The sequence below is a fragment of the Garra rufa genome, chromosome 8, assembly GCF_049309525.1.
Source record: "Garra rufa chromosome 8, GarRuf1.0, whole genome shotgun sequence".
NCBI lineage: Eukaryota > Metazoa > Chordata > Actinopteri > Cypriniformes > Cyprinidae > Garra > Garra rufa.
In genome coordinates, this window is record NC_133368.1 from 47,075,624 (window position 1) to 47,100,609 (window position 24,986).

Consider the following 24,986-nt stretch of genomic DNA (forward strand, 5'->3'; position numbering starts at 1 on the left):
ACAAGCTCGAAGCGAAGCCTAAGACGGTCTAAGAGGCCTTCCTTTCTGCTGCTTCCTCAGAAACGGTAGCGTCCTCTGGGGTTCCGGGTGCGATCTCACCAATGCCTCTGTCATCACTTGCTGTGACTGCCAAATCCGTGCTCCAGAATCGGGGGGCTCGCAAACCGGCATCGAAACAAACACACACAGCAGACAGGACTGCTCAGAGACCTACGGAAGGCAGCCTTTCGCTTCAACACATTTCGCCTGACATGAGGAGGATTCGCGTCGCATCCTGAACCGAGAGGGACCGGCGCGTTGCTTGTTGGGTAACATGGAAACTGCGGGGTGGCCCTATCCTCTCTTGCCCTTACATTTGGTCTGCATCCCATGTATTCACATGTGTTTATGTAGGAAGTTGTTGATTGTCTGCACGACTTTGATATGGAGAGATGGCCATCGAGCCATCGGGAGGCTAGAAAATACCGGCCAACTGACCTGCAACACCTGCTGAGATCGGCTCTTCCTACAATGCAGATTTCTCACAGGTGCATGAACGAACAATAATAAACACACTCTTAGAAATTAAAAAAGATATTTTTTTGCCACATACAGTCCCATGAAGAACATTCATAGCGGAAAAGGGTCTTTAAAATGGAATTTAGTATTTAGCAAATCTGAGATATTGCGGTTTTTGAAAACTAATATCTTATAGATGTAGAATAAAAAAAATGCTAAATAAAATACAAGCCAAATGCACAAAAAAAAAAAGCCACGTGAGAACAGAATGACAGCGAAACCTGAGCCTAGATTTCATAACACATGAAGAACATTCATAGCGGAAAAGGGTCTTTAAAATGTTTTAGATTATTAAAATGTTTTTTAGTATTTGTGTATTTAAAAAAAATCTGAGATTTTGCGTTTTTTTTTTTTTTGAAAACGAATATCTTATGTAGAATTAAAAAAGGCTAAATAAAATATGAGCCAAAATGCACAGAAAAAAAAAAACACGTGAGAAGAGAATAACAGTCAAACCTGACCCTAGATTTCACAACAAACATGAAGAACATTCACAGCGGAAAAAGGGTCTTTAAAATGGAATTTTAGATGATTAAAATGCTTTTGTAGTATTTGTGAATCTTAAAAATAGCAAATCTGAGATATTGCGTTTTTTCTTTTTTTGATAGGCCTAACTAATATCTTATAGATGTAGAATTAAAAAATGCTACATAAAATACAAGCCAAATGCACGGAAAAAAGCCACGTGAGAAGAGAATAACAGTCAAACCTGACCCTAGATTTCACAACAAACATGAAGAACATTCCATGAACATTCATAGCGAAAAAAGGATCTTTAAAATGGAGTTTTAGAATATTAAAATGCTTTTTTAGTATTTGTGCATTTAAAAAATAGCAAATCTGAGACATTCCGGTTTTTTTAAAAACTAATATCATATATTTAGAATTAAAAAAAAGCGAAATAAAATACAAGCCAAATGCACGTGAGAACAGAATGACAGTCAAACCTGACCCTAGATTTTACAACAAACATGAAGAACATTCCATGAAGGACATTCATAGCGGAAAGGGTCTTTAAAATGGAATCTCAGATTATGAAATAGCAAATCTGAGATTTTTTTTTTTTGAAAACTAATATCTTAAAGATGTAGAATAAAATAATGCTTGCTTAATAAAATGCAAGCCAAATGCACGAAAAAAAAAAAGACACGTGAGAATGACAGTCAAACCTGACCCTAGATTTCACAACAAACATAAATTGACACTGCGATTGAGTCGTCAGTTTTCAGGTGTTTGCAAAAAAAGGCGACAACACCGAGCAGTCATTATAAACACTGCGCATAATACTGTGGGAATATACTTCCTCTGATCAAACTTTGTCAGTGGTGATGCTGAGACTGCCTCTGACTTCCTGTTAATTAACACTACATATTAATTCCTCCATCTTTTTTCCCCCTCTCCTCTCCCAGACTGTTATTTGGCAATAGTCTGGCAGTGCTGCAGACACTGAGTTATACTCAGCTTGTGGTTGTTTGGCTCTACAAATAATAAAAGAAATAAGAAAACAACATTGATAAGTATGGTTTTTCTTAAATGGGAAAATGTAGGCTATAAACGAAAGGGAGTTTCTAATTTTTAAAATGTTTATTTATTCATTTAATTTTTTTTCTATGATTGTTTTTATAGCCTGTTTACGTATAATCTGCTTGAACGAAATAAAATAAAAAAGAGAAAGAAAAAGAATTCTATTTTTATACGCATGTTTTTTTATACACATAAGCCGAATGAATAAATTTAATAAATCCTCTCTGAAGTCATAATGATTTCGATGCATGCAGATTATTTTTAAAAGTTACGTAATAATGCAATTAAAGTCGTGCAGTGACTAAATTAAACGTGTTAACACTTGGCTAGTTAGTTTACTCTCCGCTGTGAACGAAACGACTAGATCTGTAATCTCAATGGCAATTTCCGCTTCAACATTAAACATTTTATATAGAAAGTATTTTAGTTTTTTGTTCACAGTATGGGTTGCAACGTTGTTAGTCTAAAAAGAAACTGAATACATGTAGAAATTGTTTCTTAGTAATAATAGTAATAATAACACATTTTAGTATTTGTATTATTTATTTAGTGTTATCAGGCCTAAAAAAATCCATTCCTCCCACGATACATGAAAATGAACGAAATTCTGCTGCTGTAAGACATAAGGAAACATTAACTGAGAAAAGATTAGACACAAATGAAACAGCAACAGATGTTTCAAATGATGCTAATTTAATGTCATTATCCGTGTCCCCATTTCTCTGCTTAACGGTAAGTGCATCAAAATTAATTCAATTAGAATGGCCTACATTTTCAACATGGCTGCTTAGTTTATATTATTAATGTAGAATATAAGTACAAATGGATATATGGATAGATAGATAGATCTAGCTATTCCCTTAAAGAGTACACTCTTTAAAATAAAGGTGCTTTAAAGGGTTCTTCAAGCAATGCCATAGAAGAACCATTTTTGGTTTCACAAAGAACCTTTCAGTCAAAGGCTCTTTAAAGAACCATCTCTTTCTTACCTTTTTATAATCTTCAGATGTTAAAGGTTCTTTATGGGACCTTTTAGACAGAAAAGGTTCTTCTATGGCATCGTGAAGCACCTTTATTTTTAAGAGTGTAGGTTAATGCATTCATATTACTTTTTTTTTTTCATCCTGGACCACAAAACCACTCATAGGGGTCGATTTGTTAAAATTGAGATTTATACACCAGGATAGGACAATATTTGGCCAAGATACAAGAATTTAAAAATCTGGAATCTGAGGGTGCAAAAAAAAAAAAAAAAAAAATATTGAGAAAATCACCATTAAAGTTGTCCAAATAAAGTTCTTAGCCATGCATATTACTATCTGATATATTTACGGTAGGAAAATATTCATGGAACATGATCATCATTTTTGGCTTAAAAGAAAAAAAACTATATAGGCTAATTCTGGCTATTATAGGCCTACAAATGCTACTTGAGGTTTTGTGGTCCATGATCACATACATATATACAGTATGTATATGTGTGTGTATATATATATATATATATATATATACACACACACACACACACACACACACACACACACACACACACACACACACTACCTACATATTATAGACATTTTTTAAATGAGAAATTTCAAATTAGTATTCAAGCAATGCAACTCCTTTTACTTGAAGGAACCTTTTGGCTCGTTCATGCGTTAATGGAACTTGAGCCAACAGAGTTCTATGCTGGTGTCTCTCTCTCTCTCTCTCTCTCCATCGGTTTTCTTCGCGTTGGAATGAAGCTGGTGACTTGCTGTTTTTCGCTGAACTGTGCAGCGGCGGCAGCGCGGAGCGTCTGATTAGCATGCGGCAATAATGAGGGTGAGCCGGGTTCCATTGTTCTAACACCTCCCTTCTCCTCCGCACCAATCTGTCAGCGTTCAGCCTCAAATGCTGCTCTCCACAAATGAATTGGATAATTAGTTGCCCCTCACGAATGCTGCACTCTTCTCACCCCTGATTGCTTTCACCTTTTTGCTCCTGGCAATTTTGACACCTCGTAATCAGCCTGCTGCTTCTCCTTCTCAATCTATAACCCTCGTCTTCCTCCTCCTCCTCTTTTTTGGGAACTTTAATCCAAATACAGCATGTGTAGCGATGAATGGAAGGCCTGCTTTGCGGCACATAATAGACGCGAGGGCTATAGATCCTTTTGAATAACCAATGATATTTCTGTCGGCGTTATGCTGTCGAAATTGAGTCAACAGCAAGGACAAAAAAAAAGACAAAAAAAAAAACACAAAAAAAAAAAAAAAAACACATGGACCCAGAAACTGTCAGTACAGCTTTCCTCTTCCAAATAACGAGCACTGACAACGTAATTATGTACAAGCATCTGTCCACGACTCCAGAGAGAGAGAAAGAGAGACGGAGAGAGAGAGAGATAGAGATCATTAGGGAGAGAGGAGTTCATATTTGCTGCCTTTTAGAATAAATTCATGCTTTGATGTGAGAGATGAGAATTTGAACGCTCTGTTTATCCAAGTTGGGTCGTGTATTATGCGCAACACATTGTGCGCTTTCGACATGCAATATTCAGCATTGCAAATAGAGCAAGAGCACGACGCGTGCCTTGGTTGTTGTGTTGTTTTTCCTGTAGCAAAACAACAATGTGTCGCGCTAGACATTGCGAAATTATGCTTCATTAAAGCACGAGGATTTGAGGAGGAAAAACCATGTCTGTCTGTATGACTTCCCATGTTATAGGCCTAATGTAACCTTAAAACGTTTTGATCCTGAACGCTGATGATCAATGCAAAATAGCACGGTAGGTCTAGGCTATTCTTACTATTTTGTCTGTATATAAAGATATGGGGAAAATAGTAAGAATGCTAGTATGCTATTTTGCATCTTTGAAATGTGCGAGACTTCCGGTTTATTAACCGCTATAGGTAAACTACTAAGAATAATGTGTGGTAGAAGGTAAAACAGTTTGCGCTACAAACCTGTGTGCTTATGTTTATGATAGTACATTCAAATTAGATAACAAATAGCAGTTTGTAATATTAAAAAGCACAACTGACTATTTTTGTACAGGAAAAATATCGAAGGAAATGAAACCGGAAGTCTCGCACATACGCATTAGATATGCAACATTTTTTTTTTGCATTGCATTGCATTTCATCAAAAAAAAAAAAAAAATCCTTTATTTTTTTAAGTAAAGCTTTAATAAGAATAAAAAAATATATCAAGGTGTGCTGTATTATTAAACGAAATAATGATTTTTTAAAAATGAATTAAAAATGTTTTTAAAAATCTGTTGATGCCAAAAATCTTTAGGATGTTAAGCAAAGATCATGTTCTGTTAAGATATTTCGTAAGATTCCTACCGTAAATATATCAAAACATCCTTTTTGATAAATAATATGCATTGCTAAGAATCATTAGGACAACTTTAAAGGCCATTTTCTCAATATTTAGATTTTTTTTACACCCTTAGGATCCAGATTTTCAAATATTTGCATTTCAGCCAAATATTGTCCTATCCTAACAAACCATACACCAAAGGAAAGCTTATTTATTCAGCTTTTCATGATGTATTAATCAAAATTTTAAACAATTTACCCTTATAATTGGTTTTGTGGTCACATGAACTTAACCAATTTGTTAAATGTTTAAAGACCTGTACATTATTTATCTAAACACTAGTTAATAATAAAAACATTCAAAATATGCAAACAAATAGTTTAATATTTTAAACTCAGTTTTTTAGCATTTTAATTAAGTCAGATTATTTTAATATTTGATACCAAAATATAAATGTGTAATATTATGTATATTACACATTTTATATGGTTTAAATAATTTTAAGTTATCCCACAGCCCCCTGGTTGAGAACCACTGCCCTATGCAACAAAACAAAGATATTTAATATACATTTATTTACTTATTTGGCAAGTAGTAGTAAATAGAGCTGTTTAGTCATGACATCAATTTGTAGGCTGACCCGGATAAGTCATCATGGCTTCTCTAGGGAATTTACTACAGGTTTTCAGAACAGCTTTAAAATTAAAGTTGCTAAATAAAGACTGCAACACTTTTCAGATTCATCAAGCACGCAAACTCATTTAGAAACTTGTTAGCAAGTTACAATTTTAAACAAAACAACATTAGTGACCAAAATTTGCATATGGATGTTTATGATTTGTCAAACTAACAAAACCTGAAATGTTAACCAAAAAACCCACAGGAAACTCCAGAAGGAAGCCAAGATTTGAAACTCAGGTTTTCAAACCACAAACTGAACAGCTTTATAATCATGATAACATACAGTAAGCTGGTCATTATCGCTAAATAAACACCGCTTCGTGTTGTTGAATCACCCAATCAGTGTTTATTTTGTGATAATGACCAGCTAGTTGTACATTATCTTTTAAATCAATATTTTTAGGGTTCTTTTCTTCACTGAAACTCTGCATCGCAGAAGTCCCCATGTGTAGCGCCAGTCTGTCAGTGTGAAAAACAACAACAAAACTAGTTCCTCTTCTTCACACCAGCTCATCTATGCAGTGTGTATGTGTGTGTGTGTGTGTGTGTGTGTGTGTGTGTGTGTGTGTGTGTGTGTGTGTGTGTGTGTGTTAGCAGGCTGTAATCTGGGGCGCTGCGAGGTCTTCACTGCACACACATGTGCGACTACGCACATTTTTGCTCAACGCGTCGTCACTGGAATTAGTGAAAATGATTACGTTTGTTTATGAGGCTGCTAATTATCCACACACACAGTCCATTGCAGCATCAAGGACATGGTTTAAGTTACTCCGATAAAAACACAAGCACATCTGTACATACGGGAACACTGCAGTTTATGCATTTGTTAAGCTGGCATCAGATAATGATGGGGAAATAAAAGGCAAGATGAAAATATTCAGCATGCATCCATAATGCGACTAAAGATAGAAGCCCAAACCGGAGGATAAAATGCACTGAAGGTTATGAAAGAAATATAAAAAATATTGCGCAAATAAAATGTGGAATTATGACTTTATGTGAGAAAGTTGTATTATAATAATAATAATAATTATTATTATTATTATTATTATTATTATAATTATTATAATACAACTTTCTCACATAAATACAATTAAATCTCACATAAATAAAATTTATAATAAATAAAAAAAAATTATATATGATTTTCTGCTAATAAGAAAAACATTTTTTTAGAATTACAAATGTTTAATAATAATTTAAAAAATAATAATAATAATATTATAATAATATTAATAAAAATATATATGATTTTCTGCTAGTGGCATTTTTGTAAACAAATTAAAATAATAATAATAAAATAAAAAATATGATTATATATGAGTTTCTGCTAGAAAAAACATTTGTATAATTACAAATGTTTATTATTAATAATAATAATAATTATTATTATTATTATTATTATAAAATATACATGTTTTAATTATATATTGATAACAATATAATAATAACAACAATAATAATTATTATTATTACAACAACAAAAAAATAAAAATCTATCAGATTTTTTGAGAAAAAGCAATTTTTAAAAAATAAATTTATACATAAATTATATATAATAATAAAATAAAAATATGATTATATATATATATATATATATATATATAGTTTCTGCTAATAAAACATTTTTATAATTACAAATGTTTATTAATAATAATTATTATTATTATAATAAAATATATCAAATAAGATTTTCAGCTAGTGTAAAAAAACATGTTTTAATTATACATTAATAACAATAGTAATAATAATAATTATTATTATTACAACAACAACAAAAATAATATAAAAAATATATTTTGGAAAAAGCATTTTTGTAATTATACATAGAAAAAATAATAAAATAAAAATATGATTTTATATATGACTTTCTGTTAGTAAGAATATTATATATTATAATTTTATAATTACAAATGTTTATTAATAATAATAATAATAATAATAATTTGTATTATTTTATTATTATTATAAAATATATCAGATTTTCAGCTAGGGTGAAAAAAACATTATTATTATTACATACATTATTATCATTATTATTATTATTATTATTATTATTATTATTATTACAACAATAAAATTATAAAATTATATTTAAAAAAATATTATTATTACTATTATTATTATCTGTTTTTCTACTAGTAAAAACATTTTTTTTGCAGTTTGGAGATACAATGTGATCATATAAAAAAAAGAAGAAGCTTGTTTTGGTATTTAAGGTATTTGAGCAGCTAATTCAGTCTGTGAGCTAGAAATATGTTTATCCCTTCATCTTTCTGCACCTGTTCATTCACGTGAATAAACCGCATGGCCTTAAAACAGACCTAATAGCAATCAGGCCACAAAATAAAGCATTATAAACTGTAAGATAATTGTGCATGTAATCACAAATTGAGCTTATATTGGATACAGCGTGTAGAAACAAAGTTTTAATTAACCTGAAATACCTGTGCAGAAGTGCTTTCGTAAACCAGATGGTGTTTATCGTCGAAATAATTATCCAAGATTATTCTCATTCTGAACAGATTCCCTCATACAGGTGGCGCGCATGAAAATTAAGTGATCAAATTAAAGCAATTAGGAGTTATTACTTCCACAACACTTCGGTGGAACATTTTTTCCAGCGATCGCTAAATTTACAAACAGTAGTGCTAAAAAAAAAAAAAAGTAAAAAAATGTGACGACTTGCCCCGGCCTGATTCTAGTCCTTAGGACACAATAGTGACTCTTGTCTTAATGTATGTCAGTGTGGTTTTATTGCATTCACTTTAAACAGAAATATTGAAACCTTTGCTACAGAAAAGAAGCATTTGTGTAATTGGATTTCTCAGTTACGCTTTCACTCATGTCTGAAAATTGCAATACAAATGTGATATATTCATAAACAGGGCTTGAAGCTGCCGACATTTGTAGAACTGTAATGAGAATAATTGTGGAAATGGCTATTTTGCTTTTAATTCGATATATGCTCATCACAGACACGAGGTTGGGATGTGTCTGAATAAAAGCACAACGGTGAGAGCGTATCTTTAACAAGGAAGCACATCTTTATTCTACAGCGAAAGTGGCAGTCATCGGAACGCCTCCAAGTAAAATGCGGCTAAAAAGATTAATTAAGACATAACCACCCTAAAATGAACCGTTTAAAGTAGTCCTAATTAAATAAACGACGGCGGAAGGTTCCGCTCTCTTCATGGTGTCACTGACGGACGTGAGCAAATGCGTTCAGACGGGAAGCACGGTAGTCAACAAAGCCACGGATAAAGGCCGTTTGAGTCCGGCGGCCGGCCCCTCGCCCGCGTGTGTCAATCGCCAGCTTTGTTCTCGAAGTGTGAATTGAGGTGGCTATACATGTGATTTGGGGGTACATCATCCTCGCAAAAGGCACACTTCTCTCGGCTGTTCATCTGCTGAGCGTCTGTCCCCGGCGCCTGGGCGGACAAGTCCGGGAGGTCTGGAGTCCAAAAAAGCTGGACATAGACAAAGGACATTAGACAGCAATGAGGGCAAGCATGACCACAATTATCCATTTGCTGAGCTGGCATCACATAATGATGGGGAAATTAAAGCCAAGATTCAACTATTCAGCATGACTAGCTCAAACTCAAGGACAAAATACGCTGAAGATGATAAAGGGGGGAAAAAACTAGTTGTGCAAATGAATCGCAAAAGCTAATAGCTCTATGTGACGGAGTTGTATAATACTACTACTAATAATAAAATATGTAAAATATATTTTTATTTTTTATTAATAATAATAATTATAGACTATTATAATAAAGTATGTCAGATTTTCTTTTTGTAGAAACTGATTAAAAGCAAAAGCTTACAGGTCTATGTGACATAGTTGTATTACTACTAATAATAATACATTCTAATGGAATATTTATTTCAATATTATATATATTTTTAATTTTTATAATAGTAATAATTATAATTATAAAGTATATAATAATAAAATATATCAGATTTTCTGATAGTCTGAAAAAAGCATTTTTATAATCATACATGAAAAATTATTATTATTATTATTAATACTAATTATATAATAATAATAATAATAATAATAATAATAATAATTATTATTATTATTATATGCTCAAACTGACGGATAAAATATGCTGAGGATGATAAAAGAAAAAATAGCTATATATATATATATATATATATATATATATATATATATATATATATATATCTGATTTTCTGATGAAAAAAGCATTTTTATTAATACTAATTATATAATAATTACACGATAATATATACACAATTATTATTTTTTATTATTATTATTATTATAAGCTCAAACTGAAGGATAAAATACGCTGAAGATGATAAAAGAAAAAAACTGCAAATGAAAAGCAAATAGCTCTGTGTGACATAGTTGACAGTTAAAAATAATAAAATACATTGTAATATAACATTTATCACAATATAATATTTTATAATACAATATAACAATATATACAATAATTATACATAAAAATGGAAAAAATATTTGTTTTTTATTAATAATACTAATTATATGTACATAATTAACAATAATTACACAATAATATATACACAATTATTATTATTATTATTATATGCTCTATATAATTAACTGAAGGATAAAATTAGCTGAAGATGAAAAGCAAAAGCTAATGCTCTGTGACATAGTTGTATAATAATAATGATAATAATAATAATATTAAAATAATAAAATACATTGTAATATAAGATTTATCACAATATATTTTTTACATTTTATGATAATTATAATTATAGACTATAATAATAAAATATATCAGATTTTCTTATAGTCTGAAAAAACATTTTTATAATTATACAAAAAATAATAATTATTATTAATACTACATAATAATAATAATTACACATACACAATAATATACACACAATTATTAGTATTATATTACAAAAAAATAATAATATATATATATAAATAATGATACAATTATGAAAAAAATAATAAAACAAACTAAGGCTAATTGCCTTTATGTGACAGTTGTGTAATAAAAAATATTTTTAATAATACAAAATTTAATATATATTTTTAATAATTAAAATGATATATATATATTGTTATTTCAATTAATTTATTACTATTTCAATATTAATTTATTACTATTATTATAAATAATAAATGAATCATTAAATTTGAGAATTTATTTTAACATGTTTTTAAGTTTTTTCTTCCTTCTATAATCTTCAGTATATTTTATCATTATATATACACATTATATATACACACACACAAACACAGCATTTTTTCATTTATTTATCTGACATTCTGTAGATAGCCATATGATAAACAAAACAAATGTCTTCATAATCAGTCTGTTATCGTATATTAAGATCTGCCCATTTGCAAACAGCACAATTTTTTTTATTACTTTTTTTTTAACGCCATGATAAGAAAAAATGCTCCTTGCAGCTCTTTTTTAGATGACACCAGATTTACACTTCATAATTTAGCCATTCGGTTTAAAGTGTCTGTTTTGCCAACAACACTATACATTTTCTTCTTGCTCTTAAAACAGATGAGCCCAGGTATCTGCCATGCTTTTAAGCTCGGCGACGGCAAAAAAGAACAGTCTGGAAACAAGTGCAATAGTACGACAACACAGAAGACGAGGTAATATGTGATTCACAGCTCTCTGTGGTCTTAGCACATCCTAATTGACATCCTAAATGGAACAGCACTGAATTCCCGTGCAGATGTGAGCCTTACATAATAGGTGTGAGTTTCGCGGTTCTCCATATGGACAGGTAAAAACAATACGGTTCTTTTATACGTCAGCCTTATATGCGTTTAATTAGATTTCCTCTGCAATTTCACAAGCTGCAAATATATACAGTTGTAAATGTGTAAGTTTACACACCCCTTCTAGAATCTGTAAGATGTTTAGCATTTGAAAGTACAGCTGCAGAACAGATATTTACATAAATTCCCCAAGACAAAAAAAATTCATTTGAATAGGATCAAATGGTACACATTCATGACTGTTTGTGATACTTGTGTTTGATTTGCTCAATTGTTCTGGATCTAAGCATCACTGAGCCTCTATTTTTTCCTGTTTAATAAATGCAAAATAGATGTTGACTAAATAGCTTTACCAGGGCAATACTACTACTACTACTACTATTAGGGCTGGGTAAAAAATATCGATTCTCCGATTTTAATCGATCTTCAGTTGAACGCAACGATATCGATTCGGGAAATCCCCGAATCGATTCTTAATGCACGTGCTTCACGTAAGAGGATATGAATATTCCCCTCTCGTCCTGAAGGTGTCACTAGTGTTCCTGCTGAGAGAGTTTTCTCAACCGCTGGTGATCTAATCACAGCGCAAAGGAGCTGCCTTAGATCAGATCAGAACATGTTGATCAGCTGCTTTTTTGCAGAAAAATGATTAGGCTGTAGTTAAGAACTGTTAGTTTTATGGACAGTTAGAATGTTTTGTATAAGCAGACAAAGGCTTTATGATGGGCCTGTTTTGAGTGTTTTGAATTTAGAAAAAAAGTTTTATTTCTTAAACATGTTTGAAGTTCTTAATAGATTTCACTTTTGCACATTTACAGTCTTTTTATTTTTTTTACAGTAATGTGCATTTTGCAGTTTGTTTACATGGTGTACAATGGATGCACATATTTATGACTTCTTGTTACAGTGTTCATTTAAAATAAAAGTTGTTTAAAATAAACAACTGTGTGCACCCTATTATTAATGTAGATGTGTATTTCAGTAATAAACTTAAGTAGGAGAGTTTCAGTTACCAGCATTTATATCAAAATATGGATCACATGTCTGCAAAACTAACATTTTAAATGAAATATTGATAGCTAATCGATATCGAATCGAATCGAATCGAAATAGAAATCGAATCGAATCGAAACCATAAAAATAAGAATCGAATCGAATTGCCAAATTGGTCACAATACCCAGCCCTAACTACTACTACTACTAATTTTACAACTACTAATAATGACTTACTAAAATATGTTATAATAATAATAATAATAATAAATATTTTAATAACACATTTTTAATATGATGAATACATTTTTAAAAAAAGTGTAAACTTTATAAAAAATATAAAATTATAAAATAATAGAAAAAATGTGTATATTATGCTATATTTAATATTTTATATTAATGTTTAAAATATATTATTAATAATAATTATTATTATTTTATAATAACATTTAATTATAATAATATATTTTTATAATAACATTTAATTATAAACCTATATTAAAACGTATTTAAACGTTATTATAACTATTTTTATTATTTAAAATGTGTCAAATGTTTTTAATAATAGTAATTATAATAATAATAATAATTATTATTATTAATATATTTGAAACATTATTATAAAATATGAAATTATCAAAAAACATAAACAAAAATGGCAAGATAAATATTATATATAGTTCTGTTCATAAGTTTATATACGCCTTTTGAAGGTTTTATTTTTATATAGGTTTATAATTTTAAAATGTTTCATTAAAATATTTTACACATTTGTTTTTATTATTATTATTATTATTATTATTATTATTATTATTATTATAACATATTTTAATATTAATGCTTTAAATATATTAATAATAATAATTATTATTATTAAAATATTTTAACACATTTTAAATAATAAACATTGTTATAATAACGTTTAAGACAATTATATACCTATATTTTAAAAGGACCTTCACATATCTATAAACCTATGAACAGAACTATATATATTTATCTTGCCCATTTTTGTATATTATGCTTTTTGATCATTTAATTTTTTATATCAATGTTTTAAATATTAGTAATAATAATAATAATAATAATATTACAAATATTTATTAATACATTTTAAATAAAAATAAGTTTTATAATACCATTTAATTACAAACCTATATTTAAAAAAAACTTCAGAAGGCGTATATAAACTTATGAACAGAATATAATATTTATCTTGCCCATTTTTGAATATTATGCTTTTTGATAATTTCAAATTTTATATTAATGTTTTAAATATATTAATAATAATAATAATAATAATAATATTATTATTACAAATATTTTAACACATTTTAAATAATAAAAATTGTTATAATGTTTAATAAAATTATAAACCTATATTTAAAAAAACGTCACAAGGCGTATATAAACTTATGAACAGAACTATATTTAATATTTATCTTGCCCATTTTTGTAAAATATGCTTTTTGATCATTTCATATTTTATATTAATGCTTTAAATATATTAATATTAATAATAATAACAATAATTATCATTATTATTAAAAAATATTTTAACACATTTTAAATAATAAAAATTGTTATAATAATGTTTAATTAAATTATAAACCTATATTTAAAAAAAAAACGTCACAAGGCGTATATAAACTTATGAACAGAACTATATTTAATATTCATCTTGCCCATTTTTGTATATTATGCTTTTTGATAATTGCATATTTTATATTAATGTTTTAAATATATTAACAATGATAATAATAATAATTATTATTATTAAAAAATATTTTTACACATTTTAAATACATTTTTTATAATAATGTTTAAAGGAAATTATAAACCTATAATAATAATAAAAATCACAAGCTGTATATAAAATTATGAACAGAACTATATATAATATTTATCTTGCCCATTTTTGTATATTATGCTTTTTGATAATGTCTTATATTATAAAATCTTTAAATATAAAAATAGTAACAATAATTCAGTTTTTAATAATAATAGAAATAAAAAAATACATAATTCATATTTTAAAATTTAAATAGTACATTTTAATGTAATACTAACAATAAAAAACTATAATTATAATAATATATTTTTATAATAACATTTAATTATAAACCTATATTAAAACGTATTTAAACGTTATTATAACTATTTTTATAATTTAAAATGTGTCAAATGTTTTTAATAATAGTAATTATAATAATAATAATAATTATTATTATTAATATATTTGAAACATTATTATAAAATATGAAATTATCAAAAAACATAATAAACAAAAATGGCAAGATAAATATTATATATAGTTCTGTTCATAAGTTTATATACGCCTTGTGAAGGTTTTATTTTTATATAGGTTTATAATTTTAAAATGTTTCATTAAAATATTTTACACATTTGTTTTTATTATTATTATTATTATAACAACATATTTTAATATTAATGCTTTAAATATATTAATAATAATAATTATTATTATTAAAAATATTTTAACACATTTTAAATAATAAACATTGTTATAATAACGTTTAAGACAATTATATACCTATATTTTAAAAGGACCTTCACAGATCTATAAACCTATGAACAGAACTATATATATTTATCTTGCCCATTTTTGTATATTATGCTTTTTGATCATTTAATTTTTTATATCAATGTTTTAAATATTAGTAATAATAATAATAAATATTACAAATATTTTAATAACACATTTTAAATAAAAATAATTTTTATAATACCATTTAATTATAAACCTATATTTAAAAAAAAACTTCAGAAGGCGTATATAATCTTATAAACAGAATGTAATATTTATCTTGCCCATTTTTGAATATTATGCTTTTTGATAATTTCAAATTTTATATTAATGCTTTAAATATATTAATATTAATAATAATAACAATAATTATCATTATTATTAAAAAATATTTTAATTTATATTAATATTTTAAATATATTAATAATAATAATAATTATTATTATTATTATTACAAATATTTTAACACATTTTAAATAATAAAAATTGTTATAATGTTTAATAAAATTATAAACCTATATTAAAAAAAACATCACAAGGCATATATAAACTTATGAACAGAACTATATTTAATATTTATCTTGCCCATTTTTGTAAAATATGCTTTTTGATAATTTCATATTTTATATTAATGCTTTAAATATATTAATATTAATAATAATAACAATAATTATCATTATTATTAAAAAATATTTTAACACATTTTAAATAATAAAAATTGTTATAATAATGTTTAATTAAATTATAAACCTATATTTAAAAAAAAAACGTCACAAGGCGTATATAAACTTATGAACAGAACTATATTTAATATTCATCTTGCCCATTTTTGTATATTATGCTTTTTGATAATTGCATATTTTATATTAATGTTTTAAATATATTAACAATAATAATAATAATAATTATTATTATTATTATTAAAAATATTTTTACACATTTTAAATAATACATTTTTTATAATAATGTTTAAAGGAAATTATAAACCTATAATAATAAAAAAATCACAAGCTGTATATAAAATTATGAACAGAACTATATATAATATTTATCTTGCCCATTTTTGTATATTATGCTTTTTGATAATGTCTTATATTATAAAATCTTTAAATATAAAAATAGTAACAATAATTCAGTTTTTAATAATAATAGAAATAAAAAAATACATAATTCATATTTTAAAATTTAAATAGTAAATTTTAATGTAATACTAACAATAAAAAAACTACAATTATAATAATAATTTATATTTAATTTAATAACAGTAATTTTCAATTTCTTAACAACAAATGCTTAATAATAATAATAATAATAATCTTATATTTTAACACTAAATCATTACAATCTTTATATTTAAAAAAGGAGTATGTAAACTTATGAAAATAACTATGTATAATATGTTGCCAATTTTTGTATAGCATAATGGTTATATATATATATATATATATATATGTGTGTGTGTGTGTGTGTGTGTGTGTACTTTATTTAGATTAAGTGTAGCAATTACTATTATTGGAATATTAATGCATCAAAAAGATTCTCTAGATGTCAAAATATGAAAAACAACGTTATACTTGCATTAAGTTTGTGATGACATCCTTCTGAATAAGTTTTTAACAACTGAATTAGCAAAGACATTATGCTTTGCATTAATATAAATTGCAAACGTGCCTGTCTAGCATTTTAAAGGCATCAAGACTTTTTTAAAAAGATAACCAGAATTACTGATGACTTTTATACTGCCTTCTACGCAGTGATTATTAATAATGATTTAAGGAACAAAAACTGAAACCACGGAATGGAAAACTGGAATTTCTCCTAAAAACCAGTGACCAAAATTTTCCACAGTCAACTTTCAAATTCACACCACTTCCTGTTGCATGAACTCTTTCATTGCCCGCATACTCTTATGAGGGGAAAAGTTTACCTGGGCTGCGTTTTCCAAAAGCATGATCAAATATGATCACCTTAGGCTTACAATGCTTTTGGGAAACGCAGTCCTGTCCAGTGCCAACTGCAGTCAACAAGACGTCATTATTAATGCAATATTGTCAAATACATCATGTAAATATGAAGTTTCTAATTTTTAATTTTAATTGGAATAATTTATTTCATTCAAACTGGTTACTATTTGTAAAGGAGGCTGCTAAATGCCAAAGCTGTTTTCTCTTGAGAATAAACCGAAATGAAAAACATTTTCTGTCTAATCCCTTTTAAAATGTCTTGTTTTGTGGCAGAATTCCAAAATGCATTGCTATGAGCACAAAAAGAAGAAAAATGCTTTAAAGTGTTATTTTAGTATAACTTAACTAATATTAGAGTTTTAGTTAATATACAACAATTTCATTTTTATATTTTATATTTTTATCTTAATTTTAGTTCATGTTTTAGTGATTTTAATGTGTTTTTGTCTCTTTTTTTTCATTTTAGTTTTTTTCTTTAAATATGTCTAAATAGTTTTTATTATTTTTTATTTTAAAAGAATATTATTAACCAATTTTTATTTTATTTTATTCAAACCGGTTACTATTTGTAAAGGAGGCTGCTAAATGCCAAAGCGGTTTTCTCTTGAGAATAAACCAAATAAAAAAAATTCTGTCTAACCCAAAATCCTAAAATGAATTGCTATGAGCTCAGTACTAAAAGAAGAAAAATGCTTTAAAGTGTTATTTTAGTATAACTAAACTAATATTAAAGTTTTTGTTAATATAGAATTAGATTTTATTATTTTATTTTATTATTTTATTATTATTTATTTTATTTACTTTTAGTTATTTTCAAGTTAAACTAAATGAAAATGAGAAATTTTGCCTTGTCAACTAACTAAAATAAAATAAGTTTAATTTTTTTTTATATTTTATCATACTTTATTTCAAGTAACAAAAATGTTTTTGTATGGTTTTAGTTTCAGTTAACAATAATAACCCTGGTTTGTTTTTTAACACCATGCTAGCTTCTTTTATGGTGAAAACTGTACTCAAGTTATTAACATTTAAGACCTATTTTTTTAATCTAAAATTTAATTTGGATCAACTTGATTAAAAATCTTTTCAGGGGTTCCAAGTCAAAAGAATTGTTAATTAAAACAATACTTTTTGGCATTGATTGAAATACATTCTAATTAAAAATGTACAATTTTAACAAAAATTTCTAAACGTTGTTGTATTATTTCTATTGTAAACAATCATCTCCTGTGCACTTCACACAAAGAATCATATTTTAGAATTTCAGAATTTAGATTTTAAAATGCCCTTCAAAAAAATCTTAAAAATTAGTGCTGTTACAGACGTTTTTTTTAAGCAGATTCTTAGGTAATTCTTTAAGATACACCATATAATGTTGCACTTCTTAAAGGAATAGTTCACACAAAAAAATGAAAAGTTACACATACTCATGCCATCCAAGATGTAGATAAGTTTGTTTCTTCATCAGATTTGGAGAAATGCAACATTCCATCACTTGCTCACCAATGGATCCACTACAGTGAATGGGTGCCGTAATAATGAGTCCAAACAGCTGATAAAAGCATCACAATAATCCACAAGCAACCCACACCACTCGAGTCCATCAATTAACATCATGACAAGTGAAAAGCTGCATGTTTGTAAGCAACTAAACCATAATATTGCTTCCTCTAGTGCAAAAGTCAACTTGTCTGAATCAGGAGAGAAATATGCACAGACCAAGTATTGTTTACGAGCAAAAAACAGTCCAAACCAGTTCTAAACAAATATGTAGGGGGATTTTGGACTTTAACTTTGGCCAGAAGTGATGGTTTAAAGTTAAAACGCTTTAATGATGGATTGGTTTCTTATAAACACACAGGTTTTCACTTCACAAGATGTTAACTGATGGACTGGAGTGATGTGGATTACTTGTGTACTCTCATTCTGACGGCACCCATTCACTGCAGATTCATTGGTGAGCAAGTGATGTAATGCTACATTTCTCTAAATCTGTTCAGATGAAGAAACAAGCTCATTTACATCTTCAATGGCCTGAGCATGAGTACATTTTGTGTCCATCTTACCTGTTGGGGTCCTCGTACATTTTCATGTGACGCAGAAGATGCAGATGTGTGAGTGGATGGAGAGGGTGCAGAGTATGAAGAAAAAGACTCCTCCCTCAATGTGTGCATGTGGTCTCCCAGATCCGGTCTGTGCAGGGGCAGATCCACCTGTTTACCCGGCGTACTGTTGAGAAAGTCGTACTCGTCCTCTGTGCTCGGGGGAAACTTTACACTCAGGCCTCTTAGGGAATCAAAAAATGGTTCATCTGGACCGGCGCCACGTGACGCGAGGGATGTGGAAGCTGAAGTATCGTTGACCTCCGACCTCAGCGGTGAGGAAAAAGGCACCTCGGCTTGTTCTGCAGTGTCTTCGGTGCACTGGATGGGCATGGAAAACTGCTCTGGAAACAGATAGGAAATCAACAGAATGTTTATGCATTTATCCAAAAGCAGTGCTTGCATCATGAAAAATATATTTTCATTGATCTTTTGAACTAAAAGAACAATGCATTTTGCCGAGATCAGGAATCTGAGGGTGCAAAAAAAATCTAAATATTGGGAAAATCACCTTTAAAGTTGTCCAAAGGAAGTTTTTAGCAATGCATATTACTAATTAAAAAATAAGTTTTGATATATTTACGGTTGGAAATTTACAAAATATCTTCATGAAACATGATTTTTACTTAATATCCTAATGATTTTTGGCTTTTAAAAAAATATATAATTTTGACTGCTCTGGAAATTGATAGGTAAACAACAGAATGTTTATGCATTTATCCAAAAGCATTGCTTGTATTATGAAATATATATATATGATCTTTAGAACTAAAAGAGCAATGCATTTTGCCGAGATACAACTATTTTTAAATCAAGAACCTCAGGGTGAAAAAAAAAATCGAAATATTGAGAAAATCACCTTTAAAGTTGTCCAAAGGAAGTTTTTAGCAATGCATATTACTAATTAAAAATTAAGTTTTGATATATTTACAGTTGGAAATTTACAAAATATCTTCATGAAGCATGATTTTTACTTAATATCCTAATGATTTTTGGCTTTTAAAAAAAATATACAATTTTGCCTGCTCTGGAAACAGATAGGAAATCAACAGAATGTTTATGCATTTATCCAAAAGCATTGCTTGTATTATGAAATATATATATATGATCTTTAGAACTAAAAGAGCAATGCATTTTGCTGAGATACAACTATTTTTAAATCAAGAACCTCAGGGTGAAAAAAAAATCTAAATATTGAGAAAATCACCTTTAAAGTTGTCCAAAGATAGTTCTCAGCAATGCATATTACTAATCGTGAATTAAGTTTTCATATATTTACGGTAGGAAATATACAAAATATCATCATGGAACATGATATTTACTTAATATCCTAATGATTTTTGGCTTTAAAATTTTTTTATTAATTTTGACTGCTCTGGAAACAGATAGGAAATCAGCAGAATCTTTATGCATTTATCCAAAAGCAGTGCTTGCATCATGAAAAATATATTTTCATTGATCTTTTGAACTAAAAGAACAATGCATTTTGCCGAGATCAGGAATCTGAGGGTGAAAAAAAAAAAATCAAAATATTGGGAAAATCACCTTTAAAGTTGTCCAAAGGAAGTTTTTAGCAATGCATATTACTAATTAAAAAATAAGTTTTGATATATTTACAGTTGGAAATTTACAAAATATCTTCATGAAACATGATTTTTACTTAATATCCTAATGATTTTTGGCTTTTAAAAAAATATATAATTTTGACTGCTCCGGAAATTGATAGGTAAACAACAGAATGTTTATGCATTTATCCAAAAGCATTGCTTGTATTATGAAATATATATATATGATCTTTAGAACTAAAAGAGCAATGCATTTTGCCGAGATACAGATCTGGCCATTAAAAATGCGTCTATTTTCACGCGGCAGCCTGCAATTCGGCACGCGTGGGCACGCGTCCTGCCGCAGCGGCTTTTTTAGATTTTTTTACAACGTTGTTGCACTTCATATAATATCCACCAGGTGGCGCAAGGAACAACATTCTGTAGCCAAACACCATGGCCAGCTCTAGGGGGCGTTGGTCACAAATACCAGTACAATAGTTCAATGATTCCTCTTTCCTGAAATTATGGTTCAAACCAATAGCAAAAAGATAGCCTATTCATAAGCAGGTGCAGTTGTATTGTTATTTTGTTTTCTTTCTTTGTTTTCCTGACGAACATTTATTAGACTGCATCGGAAACAGAAATGTTAATTTCGGTTATTTTATTTCTCCAACCGACAACTGACGTAAACCGCTAAATTCGTTTTCAGGGATTAATTATACACAAGCAAGAAGCAGCATAAACATCAGAACCTCACGTGCAGAGCTTATGCACAGAGAAAAACCCAATAAACCTATATATAATAATAAATAAATAAAATAGGCCCACATAAGAAATATATGTTTTTCTTTTCTGAATGAATAATAATTTAACAAATTAATAAGTAGCAAGCCTATATGCAGAATTTTAGGCAATTTCTGTGATGCGCCCTTAAACCAGCATCTTGTTTCCATTTTTTTTTTTTACAAATAGCCTACACGTTTTTTTTTATTTATTTTTTTATTTTTATTGTGATTGTACACAAATAACAGAAATATGTAAAATGTCATAGTTTTAAGCAATGCCGTACTCTTGAACGAGTATTGTAAGCTGTATCCACTTTATTAAGGGGAAAAAAATCAAGTGATCCTGACGGCGCCGCGGGCAGTTAAATTACTCGACCTCTTTCACCTTCAGAATAAAATACATTATATATTTCAGCGTTTTAAAGCAACATCAAATTAAGATATGCATGTTTAAGAGGTAGTTCGTCTTTTTCTTTTTCTAAGATACACAATTTTAGATACACTGACAATTAATTTGAGTAGAGACAGATAGAAATGGGAAGGATAAATATAAACTACAGTATTTTTGCGATTTTGGTGCTTAGAAATTTATTCTAAGCGGGCAGCGGGCGAATAATATAGTTAATATAGCGGGAGCGGGTGGATGCGGAATAAAACCTCGTGGAAGCGGGACTGGAAAAGCACTTTGTTATATCCTATAGACTATTTAGATACTTCATCATCAAGCAAAAATTTATTCATAAGCAGGAGCAGTTTTATTATTATTTTCTTTTATTTTTTTCCTGTTGAACTTTTATTAGACTGCATTGAAAATAGAAATGTTAATTTCTGTTTTTTTTTTTTCCAAACGACAACCGACGCGTTTAGTTATTATTAACGACAAGATTGTGTTAAATTACATTTAAATTGAAACGTGGCTGTGACACATTAATAACAGTTAAATTCGTTTTGAGGGGTTAATTGTACACAAGCAAAAAGCAGCATAAACATCAGAACATCACGCGCAGATCTTATGCACAGAGAAAACCCAAAAAAGCTGTATGTAAAATAAATAAAAATGCCCATATGCGAAATATAAATTTCTTAATGAATAATAATTTAACAAAACGAAATAAAATAAAATTAATAAGTAGCAAGCCTATATGCAGAATTGTAGGCAATTTCTGTGACGCGCCCTTGAACCAGCATCTTGTTTACATTTTTTTTTTTTTACAAATAGCATACACATCTGTTTTTTCGTTGTGATTGTACACAAATAACAGAAATATGTAAAATAGCATAGTTTTGAGCAATCCCTTACTCTTGAACGAGTATTGTAAGCTGTATCCACTTAATTAAAAGGGGAAAAAAACGTGATCCTGACGGCGCCGCAGGCAGTTAAATAACTGGACCACTTTCACCTTCAGAATAAAATACATTATATATTTCAGCGTTTTAAAGCAACATCAAATTAAGATATGCATGTTTAAGAGGTAGTTCCTCTTTTTCTTTTTCTAAGATACACAATTTTAGATACACTGACAATTAATTTGAGTAGAGAGGAATAGAAATGGAGAGGATAAATATAAACTACAGTTTTTATAGAGTTAAAAATTAATTAATTTATTTATTAGTATTATTACTATTATTATTTTGATTTGTTTTTGCGATTTTGGTGCTTAGAAATTTATTCTAAGCGGGCAGCGGGCGAATAATATAGTTAATATAGCGGGAGCGGGTGGATGCGGAATAAAACCTTGTGGAATCGGGACTGGAAAAGCACTTTATTGTTATATCCTGTAGACTATACTTCATCATCAAGCATGGGCGTCGGAAGCAAAATAAATGTGGGTGGGTCCTCCCCCAGAAAAATAAATTCTTTAGTATATGCCATTTTCTGTAGTCTGGTGCCTTTTATTTAATGTTTTTACACAATGCAAATACTCCATATTTACAAATATTACAAAAGACGGCTATACTGCAACATTTTCAGTGGCGTAAGTGATAATGCGAGTAACATATCGATTTTGACGCGGGAGACCCGAGTTCGCATCCGCCTTTTGGTGAAATCATTTTCGAAATGATTTGAATGAACATGTCTCCCTTTTCACTTATATCATATCGGAAAGGCATTTGTTTATTAGTTAATTAATGAAATAATTGAAAAGTTGAAATAAAGTATCAACTAGGGTTAGGTCACCTACCGTAAGTGTATCTGAGCACTATACTGTACTTTTAGGAGTGTTAATAATTAATTTTATTATTATTATTGTTGTTATTATTATTATTATTATTATTATTATTGTCTTTAGATTTGTTCTTACATTTTGATGCCGTACATTATTATGACGCACTGCCCATGCAGTTTTTTTTTTCTTTTTTCTTAAAAACTAATTGAAGTGAAAGGGAAGAAACCCATGTAGATTTGGCCTAATGTCCATAAATACTATAGCCTAGTATTATATCCTAATATAGAAAATAATTTAGACAATAGGCTCACTTTTCAAAACAATAAAGCTTAGCCTATATGACTGACAACGAATACAACAATTGTTAAGTATCAAATCGACCAGACACCGAAACAGTTTCTTTCCTCAGGCAATCCATCTCATGAACACTTGATCGTGCAACATACAACACTATACATTCTTTATTCATTTTCCGTTATTTATTTAAAGCACATACTTACTTCTATTCAAATGTCTTTGCTATTTTTGCACATTGTCTGTCTTGTATACCTCTATATTGTTCTTTTTATAATATGTATCGTCTTGTCACTGTCATTCTGTAGCACTTTGGAGCTCTGTCACAAAAACAAATTCCTAGTATGTGCAAACATACCTGGCAATAAAGCTCATTCTGATTCTGATTCTGATTCTGATTCTGAAAAGTGCTCCAGTGAGTTATGCAATTTTTTTCCACCTTTTTTTCTTTTTCTTTTTTTTTTTAAGTGGAAAAGTAGTTCTTCTATTTCGGAGAAGTTCATTAAGTCTGTCTCTTAACAGCTTCCAGTCACGAACTGCGGGTTGAATCTCCGACCAACGATCAGTAAAAGTTTTTTTTTTTTTTTTTTTTTTTTTCCATCTTTAAACAGCTCCGATTTACATCATTTTAGCCTGGAACTAGGCTTAAGTCTGTTCTGGGAAACCAAAGGGAAGTGTATTTTTTTTTTTTTTTTTCAGTTTTCTGAAAAGTAGCCGTTAATGAGGCATCAGAGTTAAGCGGCATG

At 28.6% G+C, this 24,986-nt stretch overlaps 1 protein-coding gene across 1 annotated transcript in view; it reads right to left on the reverse strand.

Annotated features, from left to right (window-relative positions):
* Positions 1 to 8,814: 8,814 nt before the first annotated feature.
* The window catches only part of tank (TRAF family member-associated NFKB activator), a 38,124-nt gene continuing 21,952 nt past the window's right edge, over positions 8,815 to 24,986 (reverse strand). Inside the window, exons 6-7 of the mRNA XM_073846323.1 lie at positions 19,411 to 19,790; positions 8,815 to 9,545 (exon numbers count right to left, since the gene is read on the reverse strand). Coding sequence (XP_073702424.1) covers positions 9,381 to 9,545; positions 19,411 to 19,790 — 545 coding nt within the window. The 3' untranslated portion in view covers positions 8,815 to 9,380. The remainder of the gene's footprint in view (positions 9,546 to 19,410; positions 19,791 to 24,986) is intronic.